General features: G+C 48.4%; 1 protein-coding gene across 1 annotated transcript in view; it reads right to left on the reverse strand.

The window, feature by feature from the left end:
* Positions 1 to 16,314, reverse strand: part of LOC103608560 (SH2 domain-containing protein 4B-like) — a gene marked incomplete at its 3' end in the record, with an annotated part of 27,905 nt that extends 11,591 nt beyond the window's left edge. Inside the window, exon 1 of the mRNA XM_008592982.1 lies at positions 16,131 to 16,314. Coding sequence (XP_008591204.1) covers positions 16,131 to 16,314 — 184 coding nt within the window. The remainder of the gene's footprint in view (positions 1 to 16,130) is intronic.
* Positions 16,315 to 18,373: the final 2,059 nt, after the last annotated feature.

Genomic DNA, 18,373 nt, shown 5'->3' on the forward strand with positions numbered 1-18,373 from the left:
AAAAAAAAAAAAAAAAAAAAAAAAAAAAAAGATATTACAGGCCCATGAGTATTCATAAAATTATTTTCTTTTGTGCCTGTATATTCAAATGTCTTACAATGAGAAATTTTAAGAACATTATAAAAGTAAGACATAACATGAATAAACTCAGTTTTCAATCTAAGATTTTAGAAAAAAAACAGTAAAATAGGACAAAAGAAAGTACGAGGAAAGAACGAATATACTAAATATACTAAAAACCATTGAATTGTACACTTTAAATGGGTGACTCATATGGTTTGTTAATTACATCTCAATAAAGCTTTTTTTTAAAATCTCCTGGTGATTGATAAAATAAATAGGGAAAAATATAGTTAGGCTATAATAGAAGATCTAAATAGGATTATCAAACAACTTAGCCTAATTGGCGTTTACAGAACACTCCACACAACAGCAGAATACTTTATTTTTTCAAGTGTATACAGAACATTTAACAAGATATATCACATTCTCAGCTGTTAAAAAAACGCAACAAATATAAAATGTTTCAAAGTATGCATGTTATGCTTTCTGAGCACAACAGAATAAATCTTAGTAAAAATCAATAACAGAAAGACATCTGGAAAAAAAACTCTCTTCAAATATTCAGAAATTAAACAACACAATTCTACATTACCCATGGATAAAAGAAGAAATTACAAGGGGAATTAGAAAATAATTGAATAAAAATAAAATTATAAAACATGAAAACTCATAGGATGTAAATAACACAGTGCACCGAGAGAAATTTATAGCATCAAATGCTTATATTTGGAAAGAAGAAACATCTCAAATCAATGGTCTAAGCTTTCATGTTAAGAAACTAGAAAATAAAAGCAAATTAAATCTGAAAATAAAAGTAAGAAAAAATTAAGATTATGGTAGAAATCAATATGATAGAAAAAAAGAAAGGAAAAAACAATGAAATAAAAATTAGTTTTGAAACTATTAGTAAAACTGGTAAATTTCTTACCAGATTGATCAAGATAGCAAAAGAGAAGACACAACTTACCACACTTACCAATATCGGGCATGAAAGAGGGGTCATCACTACAGATCCTACAGACAAGGGAATTTTATAAACAACTTCATGCCAATAATTTGATAACTTAGATAAAATAAACAAATTATTTGAAAGAAGCAAAACATACCAAAGCTGACTAAAGAAGAAATGCACCACCTAACTAGCTCTTTGTCTACAAAACAATTTGAATTTGTAGTTTCAAATCTGCCCACAATGAAAGCCAAAACTCAGAAGACACTACTAGTGAATTCCATCAAACATTTAAGGAAGAAATAATACCAATTCTATACAAACTCTTTCAGAAAAGGAGGTATTCCAACTCATTTTTTTATTCAAAATATTATAACATTGACTTGTACATATTTGTGGGGTGCAGCATGTTGTTTCAATACATCACTTAGGGTAGATAGCATAGTTTGTACCCATTAGTCCACCACTTCCCCCCGACCTCTGCCTCTAGCCATTATTTCACTCTCTACTGCTATGAGAACCACTTTTATTTATTTATTTATTTTTAGATTACACATATAAGCGACATCATGCAGCATTTGTCTTTTTTGTGCCTAACTTACTTCACTTAACGTGATGGTTTCCAGTTCCAAATTCCTTTTTATAAGGTTTACGTTATCCTGACTTTAAACTAAAGACATTTCAAAAAACTGCAGACTAATTTCTCTCACAAACACAGATTTTTTAAAAAAACCAAAAAACTTAATAAACTATCAGCAAATTGAGTTCAGAAACATATAAAAAAGATAATGTATCATGACCATATAGGGTTTATAACAGGAACTTAATGTTGGTTCAATGTTTGAAAATCAAAGTAGCTAATCATAGCAGACTAAAAGATAAAAAATTATGATCATCTCAATAGCTGCAGAAATCTAATATCCATCCCTAATAAAAATTCTCAGCGAACTAGAAATAGAAGACACATTCGTCACTCTGAAAAAAATACATCAATGAAAAACCCACAGTTAAGTCATACTTAAAGATCAAAGATTGTGTTTCCCCTTAAGACTGGAAACAAGGCATGCTTGTCTGCTCTCAGCACATCTATTTAACACTGGTCACTCTGAAAAAAATACATCAATGAAAAACCCACAGTTAAGTCATACTTAAAGATCAAAGATTGTGTCTTTCCCCTTAAGACTGGAAACAAGGCATGCTTGTCTGCTCTCAGCACATCTATTTAACACTGGACTGAAGATCCTAACCAGTTCAACAAGTCAAGAAAAAGATATAAAATGTGTTTGCATATGATGTGATAATTTACATATAAAATCTAAAAGAATCTACAATAAAAGAGACTATCCAAGCTAATAAGTGATTTTAGCAAGGTCACAGGATACAAGGTCAATACACAGAAATCCACTGTATTTTTAGATTTTAGCAACAAACAGTTAAAAATTAAATATTAAAATGCCATTAAAGTAAGAAAAAAAAATAACAAAACGTGTTCTCTGATCTTCAAAACATTGTTAAGAGAAATTGAAGACCCATATTAATGAAGCAACATACCTTTTCCATGGATTGGAAAACTCAGTAGTATAAATGTGTCGCCTCACCCCAAATTGGTCTATAGATTCAATACAACCTTAAATTCCCAGCAAGCTTTTTATAGAAATTGATGAGCTAATTCTAAAACTTAGGTAGAAAAGCAAAGGATCTAGAATAGCCAAACAATGTTGAATGACACAGAATTTGGTCTCAAGATTTACTACAAAACTAGTTTTTTAATTTACCATAATTCTACAGCCCATGTGGTGTTTGTGTAAGAGTAGATGTACACACATCAATGAAGCAGTAGAGTCCAGAAACAGACCCACACGCATAGGGCCAATTGATTCTCAACAACATTGCCAAGGTAATGCAATGAAGACAGCATTTTTTTCTAACAAATGTTACTGGGAAAATTAGACATTTGTATGTGAAAAAAGAAAAAGAAGAAGAGTTTGGCTCTTACTTGGCACCATGTATATGCCCACATTGTTGCTGTCAACGAGTGTGAAAGGTAACATATGTCTGGATGTGTGTGTTGTGTGTATGTGTGTATATTCAGATTTCCCTCCAAGTAGAAAAGCACTTTCTACTTGAGAATGCTGGCCAGCCCAAGCCATCGATGTCCACCACATGTGCCTACCTGGTTTTCCTTCAAAACCCAGCTGCAGGGTCACTTCATCCAGAAATGGCCCAGGAAGATTCCCCTTCTGATTCCTCTTCTGCATTTACATGGCACCAACTTTCCTGTTTTTTAAACCAACTTTTAAGTTTTCACAGGGGTATGTTTAGTATAGCAGAGATAGAATGGCCAATGGTCTCCATTTGCCTGGAACTGGGGGGTTCCCCAAGATGCGGAACTTTCAGTTTTAAAACAGGAAAGTCCTAGGCCAACCAGGACAAGATGGTTCACCCTTAACAGAGATATTTTCAATTTTCCCACTTTCTCCAACTTCCCTTCTAGCTCTGTCTTTCACAGTTTCTAACTCTGAAAGGCAGCAAGCAGCCCGACCTTCTCCACTACCAAGCCTCCTTGCTTACAGATGTGGACCAGAGTTGGGCCAATTAGGCTCCCACTGAATGGAATCTAAACTGAGAAACAAAAAGAGTGAGCTCATTTGATGATAATGAATCCCGGAGATGGAAGGCCACTTGGATTCAGACCTGGGATAGCATTAGGGGAGCTGCGTCTGCAGATGAACAGCATCAGGAGCTGGTCCACAGGGGCAACTGTGCAGAGAAGCACAGACTGGGTGAGAACCAACTCTGGCTGCAGCCAACCTTCTGGTTCTAGACTCTACTTGCTGTTCTTGGGTTCCCGGCACTTGCTTAGAAGAATCCTCCCTTACCTAGCATGTCCTTACCGAAATGCCTGGCCACCCAGCCAGTCTGTAGCCGTCTGAGGAGCAAACACCTAGACCTCTCACAATAGATGTACACTGCACACAGTAGGTGCTTACTACATTCTGGTGGAATAAATTACATGCTGTGATGGTGAATTTCATGTGTCAACGTGGCTAGGCTATGGTGCCCAGTTGTTTAGTCAAACACTAGCCTAGGTGTTACTGTGAAGGTATTTTGTAGATGTAATTAACACAATCAGTTAACTTTAAATAAAGCAGATTACCTTTCATAATGTGGATGGGCCTCATCCTATCAGTAAAAGACTTAAGAGCGAAAAACTGAGGTTTTCCCAAGAAGAAGAAATTTCGCCTCAAGACTGTAAGAAATCCTGCTTGAGTTTCTAGCCTGCTGGCCTGCTGACGTACAGATTTTGGACATGCCTGCCCCCACAATCACATGAGCCAATTCCCTAAAATAAATTAGATAAACACACACACATATCCTCTTGGAGAATCCAGACTGATAATATGCCAATGCTAGCTGGTCATGAAGTGATTGGATCAGAACTTCAGAGCAGTAAGAAGCCAGGAGACACCATGGGCCCCACGGATAAAGTGCACACTGCACCTTCCATGCACACAGCACCAGCTCCACAGGGCAGGACCAGTTCTGATGACGTGACACCTCTCAGAGAACCCTGCAGTGAGGTGGCCGCCCTAAGAGCTGGTGTGTTCTTTTAACGTAGGTGCCTTTTGTTCTAAGTTGTGAACTTTAATCTTCTGGAAAAACAGAAAGAACTTGACACGGCATGAGAGGAATGTGGTTATGCTAATGTGTATAAAGTACTCGCGACACACCAGGCTTCACTGGGATCATATTCTTTCATGTTCCCCACAGATCCAGGATATACGGGGCCTATGACCATCATCTCCAATTTATGTAGGAGGAAATGGGCTCAAGGAGGCTTGAGTATAAAGTACTCGCGACACACCAGGCTTCACTGGGATCATATTCTTTCATGTTCCCCACAGATCCAGGATATACAGGGCCTATGACCATCATCTCCAATTTATGTAGGAGGAAATGGGCTCAAGGAGGCTTGAGTATCTTGCCAAAGTCAAATGAGCGGAAAACAGCTGCAGTTAGGGAATGAGCACAGCCCAAATCTGAACCCAGGCACTTTCACTGTCATCTAGACTGGCCCTGGCATAAAGGATGCAGAGGCCCAGCATAGTGTGGGCATAAGGTACGCTGTCAATGGTGCCAGTTCTGTGTTGTATTTGGTGTTGTCCTTGCTATGTAAGTGACACAGACATGTGGCTGGATCACACTAAACTATCCTCCCAACACCCTCCAACCTCATGACTGTGAAATGCAGCTCAAGGCCACATCTCCTGTAGAAGCCTGGCCCTAATCTTCCCGCAGGGACATGACGCCCCACATGTATTGGGACTTGGTGTCATTATCATTGTGAAATCCCCAAGACCCCACCTCCGACGACAATCCTCTGTCTGGACTTCCTTCCGTACTGAGACACAGCAGGGTCTACATGCCAGTGAGGGCTCGGGATGCCAGTCTTGTTTCTGTCCCTACCAGCTCAGTTTTCTCATCTGGGACAATGTCTGAGGCATAAACGTCAGCTGTCAAATGAGGGGGATACACATGTCCTGGGGGCAGGGGCAAGATGACCTAAATCTTCCACGTCTCTCGGAGTCTGAGTGTGAGAACATAACCAAGATGACCAGAAAATAAGCATGTCCGTGAAATAATAGGATAGAAATAAATGATCCCTGAGGCCTCAGGTTCTGTAATTTTGAGATGTGGGGGAAATAGGTGTGAAAATGGACCCAAAGAATTTAGACACCAAAGTCTAATGCAAAATCTGTTTCCAAATGGAAAAACCGTAAGAAGCTTTGCTGCCTCTTAGGTGAGAAAAACCTGGAAAGCAGTAATGCTAGCCACTCCGAGAGACGGCAGCGGAACCAGCAGCCAGCCATCTGCAACCTGTTACTTCAGCCTGGCTACTCTAGTTGGAGCTGAGACCTGGAGTTGGGTTACAGGCAGTCAGGAGATAACCAGCTGGTGGCCTTTCTCGGAACTGTCCCTGCTGACCTCCAGGCTGGAGGGGAAAGCAGGGAAGTAGCAGGCATGAGCACCCCTGAGACATGGGAAGAGAAGTTAAACCCGGGCAGCTCAGGCCAGCATCTCCCAGCTGGGGCCCTGCAACAGCCCAGGAGGGGAACCTCCATGCAGAGTTGAGCACAGCTCAGTCCTGTTCAGACAGTCTTTGGGCTTCTGGGAGCAGCTGGGAGAACCGGGGAGACCAGGAGAGGGAGGGGAAACTGCAGGGAAACACAAGCTCCCTGCTGATCCCCTGATCACTGACCAGCTGTGTGATGCTGGGCACGGGCCTTTGCTCTCTAACAATGGACTGCTATAGACTGAGTGTTTGTGTTCCCCCAAAATTCTTATGCTGAAATCTTAATCGCACTGCGAAGGCATTAGAAGGTGTGGCTTTGGGGAGGTGATTAGATCATGAGGGTGGAGCCCTCGTGATGGGATTAGTGCCCTTATAAGAAGAGGCCAGAGAGCAAGCTGGCTCTGTCTCCTCCCAGTGAGGACACAAGAGGTCAGTCGTGTGCAACCCGAAGAGGGCCCTCACCGGACCCTGACCATGCTGGCACCACGATTTCTGACTTCCAGCCTCCAGGACTGTGAAAAATAAATGTCCGTTGTTTAAACTACCCAGTATAGGGTCGTTTCTTATAGCAGCCCAAACTCAGATATCCCCGCCCAATCCCCATGTGCCCAGACTCTCCAGGAACCCTCTGATACAGTGGAAGGGACAAGCACACTGTCCCGTTTGTGCCTCCCCCACTCAGTGGAGTGTCTTTCCCCAGATCCACATTAGCATGACTACCATCGACTCTCCAGGAACCCTCTGATACAGTGGAAGGGACAAGCACACTGTCCCATTTGTGCCTCCCCCACTCAGTGGAGTGTCTTTCCCCAGATCCACATTAGCATGACTACCATCAAACCTTTTTAATTCTTGCCCATCTTACTGTTTTACTTTGAATTGAGGTGGTTTACTAGTGAGGTTGAACATCTTTTCACATCTTCATTGTGCTTTGAAATTTCCCTCTTGTGAATTGCTTGTTCCTATCTTTTCCCTGTTTTTCTACTGGTTGTTTGTCTTGCTAATTGGTTTGGAGAACTTCTTTATGTTTTCCGGATCGTAATCCTTTGCCTGTTATATACATGTTGCAAATATTTTTCTCCCATTTATCTCTTGCTTTGTTCTTTTTTTAAAAAAACTAGTTTGGCATCTTTATTAAAAAGGTTTTTTTAATCTAGTCATGTTTATCTGTATTTTCCTTTTTTTTCCCTTGTGTTTTATTTTTAGAAAGCCTTCACTCGCCCCATAGACTCTCATATTTTCTTTTATTACTTCTATAATTTTGTTTTGTTTTGCTTTTTTTGTGTTGGTCTTTATCACCTGCAATATATCTTTTTCATCACAGGAGAGGCTGTGAAGAGGAATCTTCCTGCTATTGTAGCAAGAAGAACAGGGAACTTGAATCCCAGCAGGTCTGGTTTCCAGAGCAGGTTGCTAAACCTTCCTGAGATTCCATTTACTTGATTGAAATGAAGATTATACCTTATTTCATTGATTCGAAGACACAATTTTTAACATTTCTGAAATGGATGCTTCTTATAACCAGTGGTGTATCATGGTTTGATTTTAAGCTTTCTTAGTAAAATAATAGTGTGTCTTTCAATTGATTACTCTTAGATTGTATGAAATACACAAGGGCACGTCTTCCAGGTCATTGAAGAGGTAGATGTGCTGAGGCCCCTAGCACGGGCCACACAGGCACTCCATCTGGGTGAGTTCTCCTACAGCCCACAGAATGCACTGCTCTTCATCCCTGCTCTGCCTGCTGCCCTGACAACCTGAGCCCCTTCTCTAGGGACCCCTTTGGACTGCCCCTATCAAAAGCCTGCAGCTGACCAACACTGCCAGTTCTTTCCTTGTGGATATAGAATGCTCAGAGCTGACAATGAAGGGCTCCACATAAGGTTAATCTTTCTCCACAGCCACAAAAACTGCACCCTCTCTGCTGGGAATGCCCACACCTGCCAGGCACCAAGAGTCATCACCACTGGTCACTATGAGTGACCCCACTCCCTCTCACAGTGGCCTCTGCCCTGGCTTCTCTTGCTCTCTGCCTGGTAACATGGGGGCTTTGTGGCTTCTGAAAGTGCTAGCACTGGAGATGGGGAGCGTGCACCCTGGCACCCTTTGCCAGATGCAGGTGCCTCACTAAGATTCACTCCACTGGGTTTGGAGAAGGTAGGAAGGAAACAGGAGCAAGGCAGCAGTCTGCGAAGGAACCAGAGGCCCACAGCCAGTGCCCTGCATGCAGAGTGGGCTCCAGGAACTTTGCACAGTGGCTCTTTCGGTCCTTACAACCACCCATCATAGCGGGAAGTGGTTTCAGCAATACCCCGTGGTTGCCACAGGACCCCGTAGAGAGTCCCCATTAAGAAGAAGCCCTCACTAGATGTGTTCCCTGGACTGTGGATTTCCCAGCCTCCAAAACCGGAAGAAAGAAATTTCATTTCTTTATAAATTACCCAGTTGCAGGTATTCTGTTATAAGCAACAGAAACAGACTAATACAGGCACCCGCTACATGGTAGGCCCATACTGGGTCTCACGGTCAGGCAAGTGGAGCAAAAAGGTCTGGCCTCAGTTCCTCTCTCCATGCTGCAAACTACCAGCAGAACACACACGGATCTCATACACACACACACACACCCGGGTCACATCAGGCTCTCAGAGACCCCTAGCCTTGGTTCCACTGCCTTGTCCAGGAGGGGCCCCACGCCTAGCCACACAGACCTCCAATTGTCAGCAGATCACAGCAATTCCCTACACCCACCACATCCCGGGTCACATCAGGCTCTCAGAGACCCCTAGCCTTGGTTCCACTGCCTTGTCCAGGAGGGGCCCCATGCCTAGCCACACAGACCTCCAATTGTCAGCAGATCACAGCAATTCCCTACACCCACCACATCTTTACTTCACCCATAACAAAGCTTATCAGCATCTCAAGGACCAAGAGTGGACTTTATTAGAATAACTAAATTTCCTCCAATTTTTCCTAAAAAGTAAAAGTAAATTTGCAAAACACACAAGGGGTGATGATTTGACAGGCACAGGAGAGGCCCCACCCCCTGAGGAAGTCCAATGGCTGAGACTCCAGAAAAACTGAGGTTGGCCAGGCAGTGAGGGGGCTGATCCTACAGCCCAGGGCTAGGGGTAGAGCCCTCAAGAAGAGGCCCAAACCAATCCCAAGGGGATCTGGACCAAACCAGGAGAGGAAGGAGGTGACTGTGACTTGGCTCTCATGTGCCCGCACGACGGCAGGAGCTTTCTCACTTGTTGAAGAAGCTTTTTAAATTTTCCCAGCAACTGTTGGGAAAGGGTTGCTATTCCCATTACACAGGTGACTCTCTGAGGTCACCCCAGTGGAACCCGGATGAAAATCCAGGTGGCCTGGTTCTATCACCACGCTATAGACACTTTGAAAATATCATTGCCCCAGCCCAAGGGTGAAGAAATAATCTGTGACACTGTTATTTTTTACCCTTGAGTCCCACCCTTGAGCCCCTTGGGAAATGAGCTCATGGAGATCCTGTTGGGTGGGCAAGTCTGGAAGAGTAGGCAGGGTCTGCCTGCCCTCTGCATACCCCCCAGGGCTGCGAGGGTGCCTACCTGCAGGTGATGGGTGCTTGGGCACCTCTCCGGGGTCAGCTAGACAGCCCCGTGTCACCATAGATACACTTCTAATGATTTTCTTCTTGCCTGACTTCAAGGCTCCCACTCAGAAGCTGGCAGTGCCCGCACCGCTCATCTGCTGCCATAACTGGTCCCTCAGACCCACACGCAGCCCCAACTTACAAATTACCATGGCACGGGGGACTTTTCACCTCTTGTCTACCAGACACTACTCATAAGTAGTGTCCTCCACAGGGCTCCCTCCCCCACCCCAGACACCTCCTTTTCTCTCCTTATCACATATGTTCTCTGAAAAAGATCAAACTTTCCTCCCAAAGAATTGTTCACTATTTGCATGCCGACAGAAGACGTTTCCTAACAAATGCAGTGAGGCACTATCGGTGGGTAACAAGAGAAACCAGGGAGGGAGGTTCTGTCTGTTGCCTCCCTAACTCCTACCCCCACGGGGCTGTCCTAGAAGCGCTGTCCCCAGTGCCCAGGAAAGGGGCCGTGGGCAACAGCTGCAAAGAGTTACGGTCCGGACATCAGCGGCATCCACTTGGCCAGCTCCCTAGTGCTCCTGTGCGGCACTGCTCCCTAGATGATCCAACTCATCGTCCCCGAAACTGCTGGAACTGACAGAAAAGGGAAGAAGGGAGTTGAGGAGTATCAGCACAGCACGATCACTGGGGCTCCCACACACTAAGGCAGCAAGAGTGGGCGCGGGGCAGAAAGTGTCTTCAAGTGCGGATTTCCCTTGACAGTCAGTGACTCGCATGATCCCAACGGTGGGTGCACCGTTTGATTGGCCAAATCACTTGTACCGTGGGGGCAACAGGGAAGTAAAATATTGGGCCGAGCCCGTGGCGCACTCAGGAGAGTGCGGCGCTGGGAGTGCAGCAGCGCTCCCGCCGCGGGTTCGGATCCTATATAGGGATGACCGGTGAGCTCACAGCACTCACTGGCTGAGCGCGGTGTGGCTGGTCTCAAAAAAGGACAAAAATATATATATATATATATATATATATATATATATATATTTATCACTTTTCCCCTAGAGGGAATAAAATGCAGGGAGCAATGAAACCAGCACAAAGTGGAGTCGATGTCCAAATACTGCTGCTGTGATAATCTGATCACAAAACCTCCACTATAAATGTAAGAAATAAATCCTGAAAGCTGAAATACGTAATGGAAGCAAAATTGATCTAAAATCTGGTCTAACATTCTTGATTATACCAACCAAATCATGGAGAAGGATGTAAACATTATGCTTACGTTTATCATCTTCAGTAGATAATGTTTTATTCCCAATAAAAATGGGTTGGAGCACATTTTCTAAAATAAATTTTAAAATAGCATACACTATATAATGTACATTTTTAAATAGAGTCTCCTAAAGCCAAATGGTATCAAATGCTGAAGGGAAAAAGATACAGGAAAATATATATACTAAGCAAATGCAAAGAAAAAAGCAGCACTGGTCAAGCTAAAATCTAAGTCAGGATCCAAACATGAGAAATGAAAGTGAAATGAGTTATGAGCGAGAAGGTGACAGAACTGTAATTACATACACATCACAGCATTGCATATCGGCTTCTACAGCCAATGCCACAGCGCGTGTACGTTGTGACTGTTTACGCTGCTACCGAAGATTTTTGAGGTCTAGGGGAGAGGTCACGTTGTGCAGCATGTCACCTTTCACTCAAAAAAGGAATCTTCTCATGCCTGTCTCTTCAGTCAAGTCCCTCTGACGCCACGTATGCAAGGGTCTTAGCCGCCACTTACCCGCATACCCCCAACCCTAGCCCGGGCCTTGTTCTAGATGCTGGGACAGAAACAGGAACGAAGCAGGTGACACCCCTGGTCTCATGGCATGTTCAGGCTAATGGAGAAGACAGACTATAAACAAGCAAACAGATACAAAGAGAGGAGGAGGAAGTGGGGGGCAGATCAGTGGTTGAAAGGGGCTGATGGAGGGAGGGGACAGGCAATTACCATTCAGGGGTACAGGGTGGCCTTTTGGGGTTAGGAAAATGTTCTGGAACTAGGCAGTAGTAGTGGTTGAACAATATTTTGAATATACTAAATGTCACTGAATTGCACACTTTAAAATGGTTAAAATGGTAAATTTTCTGTTACATGCATTTTACCACAACTTAAAAACAAAAAGAAGATACTTTCGGATGCGGTAAGTGCCCGGAGGAAAGGCAGGCAGGGTGTCACAAGAGAGAGAGTGGGACATGGCTCACGGAGAGTGACTGGTCGGTGGAGAACTCAGCATTGAACTGAGAAATGAATTCAGAGAAGGAATCAGCCTCATGAGGATCTGGGACAGGAGCATTCCACGCAGAGGGACACAAATGGGTAACAGTTAGGTTGCAGAGGTGGACAGATGCCAGCAAAATCCATTCATATCTTACTGTGGGTACCATAGGAGCCACCAAGGCAGGTGGTGCACGAGCTAACTCGCATGTAAAGGGTCTTTGACTGCTGTGTGCAGAAGGGGTGTAGGGATGAGCGTGGGGCAGGGGGCCACGGAGCACATGGCCACACAGGAATGCCTGCAGGCAAGTGCAGGGCTCCAGGCAGGGCTGGCGTTCAAGGTCAGAACCTCCATGGCTGGAAAAGGAACAGAGAGGTGAGAAGTGCCCGGGCCCAGCAGGCGAGGTTCCCATAGCTACTGGTTTCCCAGGAAACAAGAGAACGCAGACCCCCAGGGAGAAGCACTGTGCCAAAGCTTCCATCAGGGCAGCAGGAGTGACTTACTGCTGAGACCCAGAGAGGATGCTGAGGAGGGCGACTCCCTGGGGACCCAGGCCAGGGCCGCATCTGAGAGCTGCACAGGCTGAGCTGGCAGAGACAGGTGGCCTAGAAGGTGGGACCTCGTCCACAGCCCAGCCGTGGGGCATGCAGGAGCGGAGGCTGCGGGCACTCCACAGGCTGGAATGGGGCAGGCTGGGGAGCCGGCACGGGACGAACGTGTGCTGAGAAACCAGAGGACAATCTCCAGCCCCTGAGCATGCAGGCTTGGCTCACAGATGAGAAAGCCAGGAGGAGGGCCGGCAAAGTCTCCCAGGCAGAGGCGTCCAGACGGATGAGGAGCTGGTCATGGAGGAGCGGCTTGAACACTGCTGGAAACGGTCCTTCAGGCCAGAACCCACAGGTCCAGGTGGGGAGGCTTCCTGGGTCGCGACAGCAGTGTGAAAACGTGTCCTGAGTCTGTCCCCAGGCCACACCCAGCTCCAGCCTTGAGAAAGTGGGATAACTGAGCAAGCACAGAGGGATCACACGTATGACGTGAGAGTTCTCAGGGTGGCCAAGGGGACAAGGCAGGAAAGCAACTGCACAGCAATGGGAATGTTGGAGGGGCTTGGCTTGCATCTCCCAGGAACGTAACATTCTAATGCAGCTTTCCAGAATCTCTACAGCAGCGCACATTCCCACTGGACAACAGACTGTCAGAAATGTGACAAAACCTTCTACATGATGGTAGATGCGAAAACTACCGCGCTGAGAGTCTGTATCTTCCACAACAGTGTAGAACACCAGAAGACTGTCGCCAAAGTATAAAGTGAACACAAAACAGAAATGCCACACCATCAGGCAGCGACGTGTGCCCAGCCACACCCCGCCTCCTGCCCTTCCTTTCTTTCTCAGCACACCTCTAAGCCTCACCCCAGCTTATGTCTGCAGGTCCCAAATGTGTGTCCCAAGATTGATAAGTTCCCTAACGTCCTGTAAACTAGAATGAGCCATGTCACCAGTGTTTACTCCCACCCTTACCAGGCACAACTCCAGGGCTGCCAGGTCCTCAGGGACAGGGCACACCTTGTGCTACCCTGCCATAGTGTCAAGGGGAGTGTTACCTGAGTGCTAGGGATGGCAAGGTCAGGCTGGCTGGGAGCTGGGAAATGTTCCCAGGAAAGAGAGTGTGGAAGGAGAGGCCATGAGGACAAGCAGGACTGGGGACGATGGGAAGGAGGCAGCACAAAGTCATTGCAGACTAAAGGACTGAACAAAGCTGTGCTCAGGGATTCCCAAGGGCGGGCACAAGGCTCAAAAGGGGCACAGCAGAGGCTTCCTTCAGGACAAATGGGGGGAAGGGGACTTGGAAGGGGGATGCCTGTGAAGGGAAGGAAGAGAAAAGATGCAGTCAATGGGGTCTGTCCCCGTGCTCCTGCCCTGAGCCACCACACAGCGGCTTTGTACCAAGCCTTGCTCTGGGCTGTCGAGCTGGCTGTGATCCTTAAGATCTGTCTACTCGTGGTCTCAAGGGCCAAAGCTACATCCAGTTCACCAAGGTCAGCACTTAGTAATGTTGGATAAGTGAATGGGTGAACGGACGAAGGTGTGCACAGATCACTCGTTTAACTGGAGTCCCAAGTTCAGAAGAGAACGAATGGAGAAAAGATCAGTCACCAGACGCCAGGCCACAGTCACGGGACGTGCATCCTGACTCCATTTCTCAGCATCTGGGTGACTGTGGATGTATCGCGTCACTTCTGTGGGCCTCGGCTTCCTCATCTAAAACGGAGTCCTGGGGGCTTGCCCTGCTGCTCCACAGAGACATGGGAGCGCTAAGGTCAGGGCAAGCCCCTGGTAAACGTAAAGCTCGTACACAAGGTGCAGGGCTGTCACGAACCTGCATCGTGATCCCAGTACATGAAGCAGGCACTGTACATGCTGGACCCTCCAGCAAAAAGCTCTTCAGCCTCCCGGGCAGGGGCTAGTGCCCCAGAGTTCCTCAGAAGTTCCAAAGGCAGGACTGAAGCAAAGAGCTGGGATCTGAACAGGCTCCTGACATGGGACACGCGGATTCCTCAGCGTGTTTCCCCCTCTTTTCCACTCCACCAGAAATCCAAATGAGTTTAATGTATAATTTATACATGAAAATGTAGATGTCAATATGTGACAAACCTCTGTATAAATATTTTTGCAGTTAAATATTCAGGCATCTGTCTTCCTCCCAGAAGAGCCACCATATAGACATGTGAGGCCCCAGGGCGGGCCGGGTGGGGCTTGTCATTTTCACCAACTAGTGATGCAGCTGCCAGCACAGCCAGGCCCCAGCCTTGGCACTAGCCACCTGCAAGCAAGCCACAGCTCTGCCACAACCTCTCCCCTCGCGGCCCTGCTGTGTCTTGTTCAAAATGGGGATTTAACACTGTCTGCCAGCTCTGTGCCAGGCCCAAAGGAAGAAGCCATAACGGAGTAGTGCCTCACGCTCCAGCGGCTTTGAGTCCACTGGGAGAGCCAGGCATGTAGAAATGAATGACGACGACAGGATGGTAAGTGCTAGGGCAGGGTTGAGTCCTACACGCTAGGTGGCTGCAGAGGATCAAGTCCTTCCCTCTGCCAGGAGCCTCCCCAAGGCCTCCAGGAGCAGGGCGAGGCCTGAGGGAGTTCGTCAGATGGATGAAGGCAGGAGGACATGCCCAATAGTTAGAACTACAAGTGCAAAGACCAGAGGAAAGAGCAAGCACGTCCAAAGGGGTGCTACGGTGGCTGTGGCACACAGTGGGGACTGGCCAGCACTGAGCCTGGAGTGGAGGGCAGGAGCCACATCACCAAGGGGCCTGTATGCCCAGCCCTGAAACAGGACTTTGTCCTGGATCGAAAACTTTGACTAGATCAAATCTGCACTTCCCTCTGGTGAACAGTACGGAGGCCACGAGGAGGGTTGTGGGGTGTGAACGAGAGAGAAGGCTAATGAGCTTTGCAAAGTGCAGAGTGAGTGCAGCGTCCGTACACACCACCAGCCCCAGCAGGATCTTGAGTCCCGTGCCAAGCCTCAGCAGCCTGCCTCCTCTCGGCCCAAGGGTCCTGAACAGTCGCCTTCATTCACAGGTGCACCAGTCCACTGGCTTGATTAGCACACAACTTTGTCTGCAGTTGCTACTGCCACTTTGCGCTGGTGACTCACTGTGTAGGACATTCCCTAACACGCTCTTTCCAGATGCCCAGTGGGGCTCCAGATACAACCCAAAGCCTCCTCTCACATGAGGATCTAGAGGGAGAGGCACGGTGCACAGCCCTTGCTGAAAACCGCTGTACCGCGCATGCAAGGGAGAGAAGAACTACGTGTGTTCATCACACCCTTGCCCAGAGCCAGTGGTGAGAGTAAAGGATGTGTGCTCTCACTCCCCATGCAACTGCCGACTGCGTCTGAGCACACTCTGAGTCCCAACAGTGCCTTCCACAAGAAGACAAAGCAAGTCCCCATTTCCCCACCCCATTGGGGCCCCTGGATAGCCCCTGCTGCAGCCTGGAAGCCCTACAGTCCTAGCTGTTAGTCCCAGGCTCACAGGACAGACACCCACAGGACAAGGGTTTCAAGCCCCCAGCCCCCATCACACCACTGCCCATCTTGAACAAGAGCCCAGCTTGGCCCTGCTAAGTTTTCCACCTCCTGGGGGACTGGCAGCCAGCCCCTGGGGGACTCCCAGACACATACCTCGCTTGATCTTTGGGGGCCTGAGGCCCTCCACCTGGGCCAGGGCCTCCCAAGCTTCCCGATCCCTCCAGCGCCTCAGCTGCTCCTCTCGCATCTTGTAGAAGAGGATGTGCTTCTGCACATCACTGAGCTCGGCCAGGAGCTCGGGGTCGATGGACATGTCGTGCAGGATCTGCTGCAGCATGATGTCCCCTGGGATGCACACATCAGAAGGGCAGCTAGCCGGGAACGCGGAGCCAGAGGGATGCCGCAGACCGCCCTTCACCCCTGGTTCTTCAGTCCAGGGCCACTCCCGGTGCCTCTGCTCAAGAGGCCAGGCAACCAGAACCAAAGAGGCAGCTGGGACCCTGTCAGGGGGAGCAGCCACCAGGAGCAATCTAGTCCTTCTGTGGAGTCCCCAGGCACCACCTCCCAGCAGTGCCTGTGTCTTGGCCTGACCTGGGTTCTGGCACAATGGGAGGGCCCAAGCCTCCAGCTCAGCCAGGCAATGCTCAGGCCAGCCCTGCCTGGGCTGGTAGGTGTTGAGTGATCTGTTAGTGGAAGGTAACAATGACACCAGCTGTATCGATGACACTGCCCTGGCCAGCAGGGAACTGATCTCTCCTCTGCAGATAACAGGAGGAGGAGGAGGCAGCTTTGCCTACTAATTCCATGTCTTTCGAGCCAACTTCAAACAGAAGACAGAGGAGCCAGCCAGGCGCTTCTGGGCTCCTCAGCGCCCCTACCTGCTCATCCCTGCCAACCTTCTCTTCCAGGGTATTTGACCCGCTCAGGCAATGCTTTTAAAACTCTGCCTTGGGGAAAGAAAGAGCTCTGTATTACAGCTGAGGAAGGAATAAAATGAAATCAGTAGAGACAACTGAAGGGGAATTCAAGAACATGAAGGAAGCAGCCAGCCTTTCCCCTGTCCCCGTACCGAGGTTCTACAGCTCCGAGTGTGTTGACAGATAAACCCTCTAGGGCCCGATTGTGGTGGTTGTGGTTGACCTCATGATTGTTTGTTACAGGTGTCTGAAGTTAACCGAAAGGAAGACGATGCTGGCTCCTCTCTGAGCGCTGATCAGAAGCACCCCGAGCACAGCAGGATGTGGCCTTGTGCTGGAGGGCACCCGTGCTCCACACGGCGTTTGACGGTGGTAGGAGCCGCTGGAGCTGAGACCAAAAACTCGCACCGCTCACCGCTGCCCTTTTATTCCAACAAGCATGTTGGGGTTCCGAAAAGGTCACTGACTCGCCTGCGGCTTCCCAGTCCATAGCTGTCGCATTAGGATTGCACCTGATTTTCCAGTTTGACATCCACTGGCAACTGTGAATCTGCTGATGGCTTGAAAATGTAACCCGACTAGGGGGAAACAAAACAGGATCTGGCACTGTGGCTTCGTTGTGCTGATGACAGTCACGTACCCTCTGCCTCTCCCCATGAGGACTGAAGGTGGATTGGGCACCCGAGAGGGACAGAGGGACAGAGGGACAGAGGGGGCTGAGAGTGAGCACACTGTACAGGAAGGCCTGAGCAGGTTCAGATGAGCTGTAAACCGACAAGGTCGAACCCAAGTAGAGTCAGGCACCGTCTTCCAGGTCCAGGGGTCGTGTACCAGTGTGGCCCAGGCCTTCTGGGGGCCTGCCCGGAGCGGCTCCTGCCACCGCGGGCTGTGGCCCTGGACCCCGGCCCGACCCGCACTCGGAGAGGCCCTCGCGGTCTCGCACTGACGTCTCCCGCTGCCTCTCCTGCCTCCAGCGCAGTTACTTTGTTTTTCGTGCTCAGTGTAGCTTGGTGGGACCAGGAGCCCAGAGAGCAGGCAAGGGCAGGAAGGCCACCGAAGGCTCTGGGCTCCTGTTGCCGGGTCCCTCTTTTTCTTTTTCCTGAGGACCCTGGACGCCTACAGACGGGGACAGAGGACAGTTCCAGCTTAGGAGCAGCAGGAACCGGCAGCTGGAGGTGGGCGTGAGGTCCGGTCTTCTGGCGGAGTGGTGACAATGGCGTCTCCCTTGAGGTGGCGACACTGGACGGGGAGGGCGGGCGGCGGCCAGACGGGGACGAGCCCCGCTAGCGCCCGGTTTTGTGCGACAGAGGGGGTCTCGCTCGGGGAGGGGTGCTCCCTGGTAATCCCAGGTCAGGGGGGCAGGGGGCCAGGAGACAGCGAGTCCTGGGGACGTGACCGGGCCGCGACCGCAGCCTGGATCAGGTTTCCGGGCAGACGCGCTCTGGCGGGCGCGAGCGGGAACTGCCCGGCCCACCCGGC

Source organism: Galeopterus variegatus, unplaced genomic scaffold (assembly GCF_000696425.1).
Source record: "Galeopterus variegatus unplaced genomic scaffold, G_variegatus-3.0.2 Scaffold8560, whole genome shotgun sequence".
In the NCBI taxonomy this organism is placed as follows: domain Eukaryota; kingdom Metazoa; phylum Chordata; class Mammalia; order Dermoptera; family Cynocephalidae; genus Galeopterus; species Galeopterus variegatus.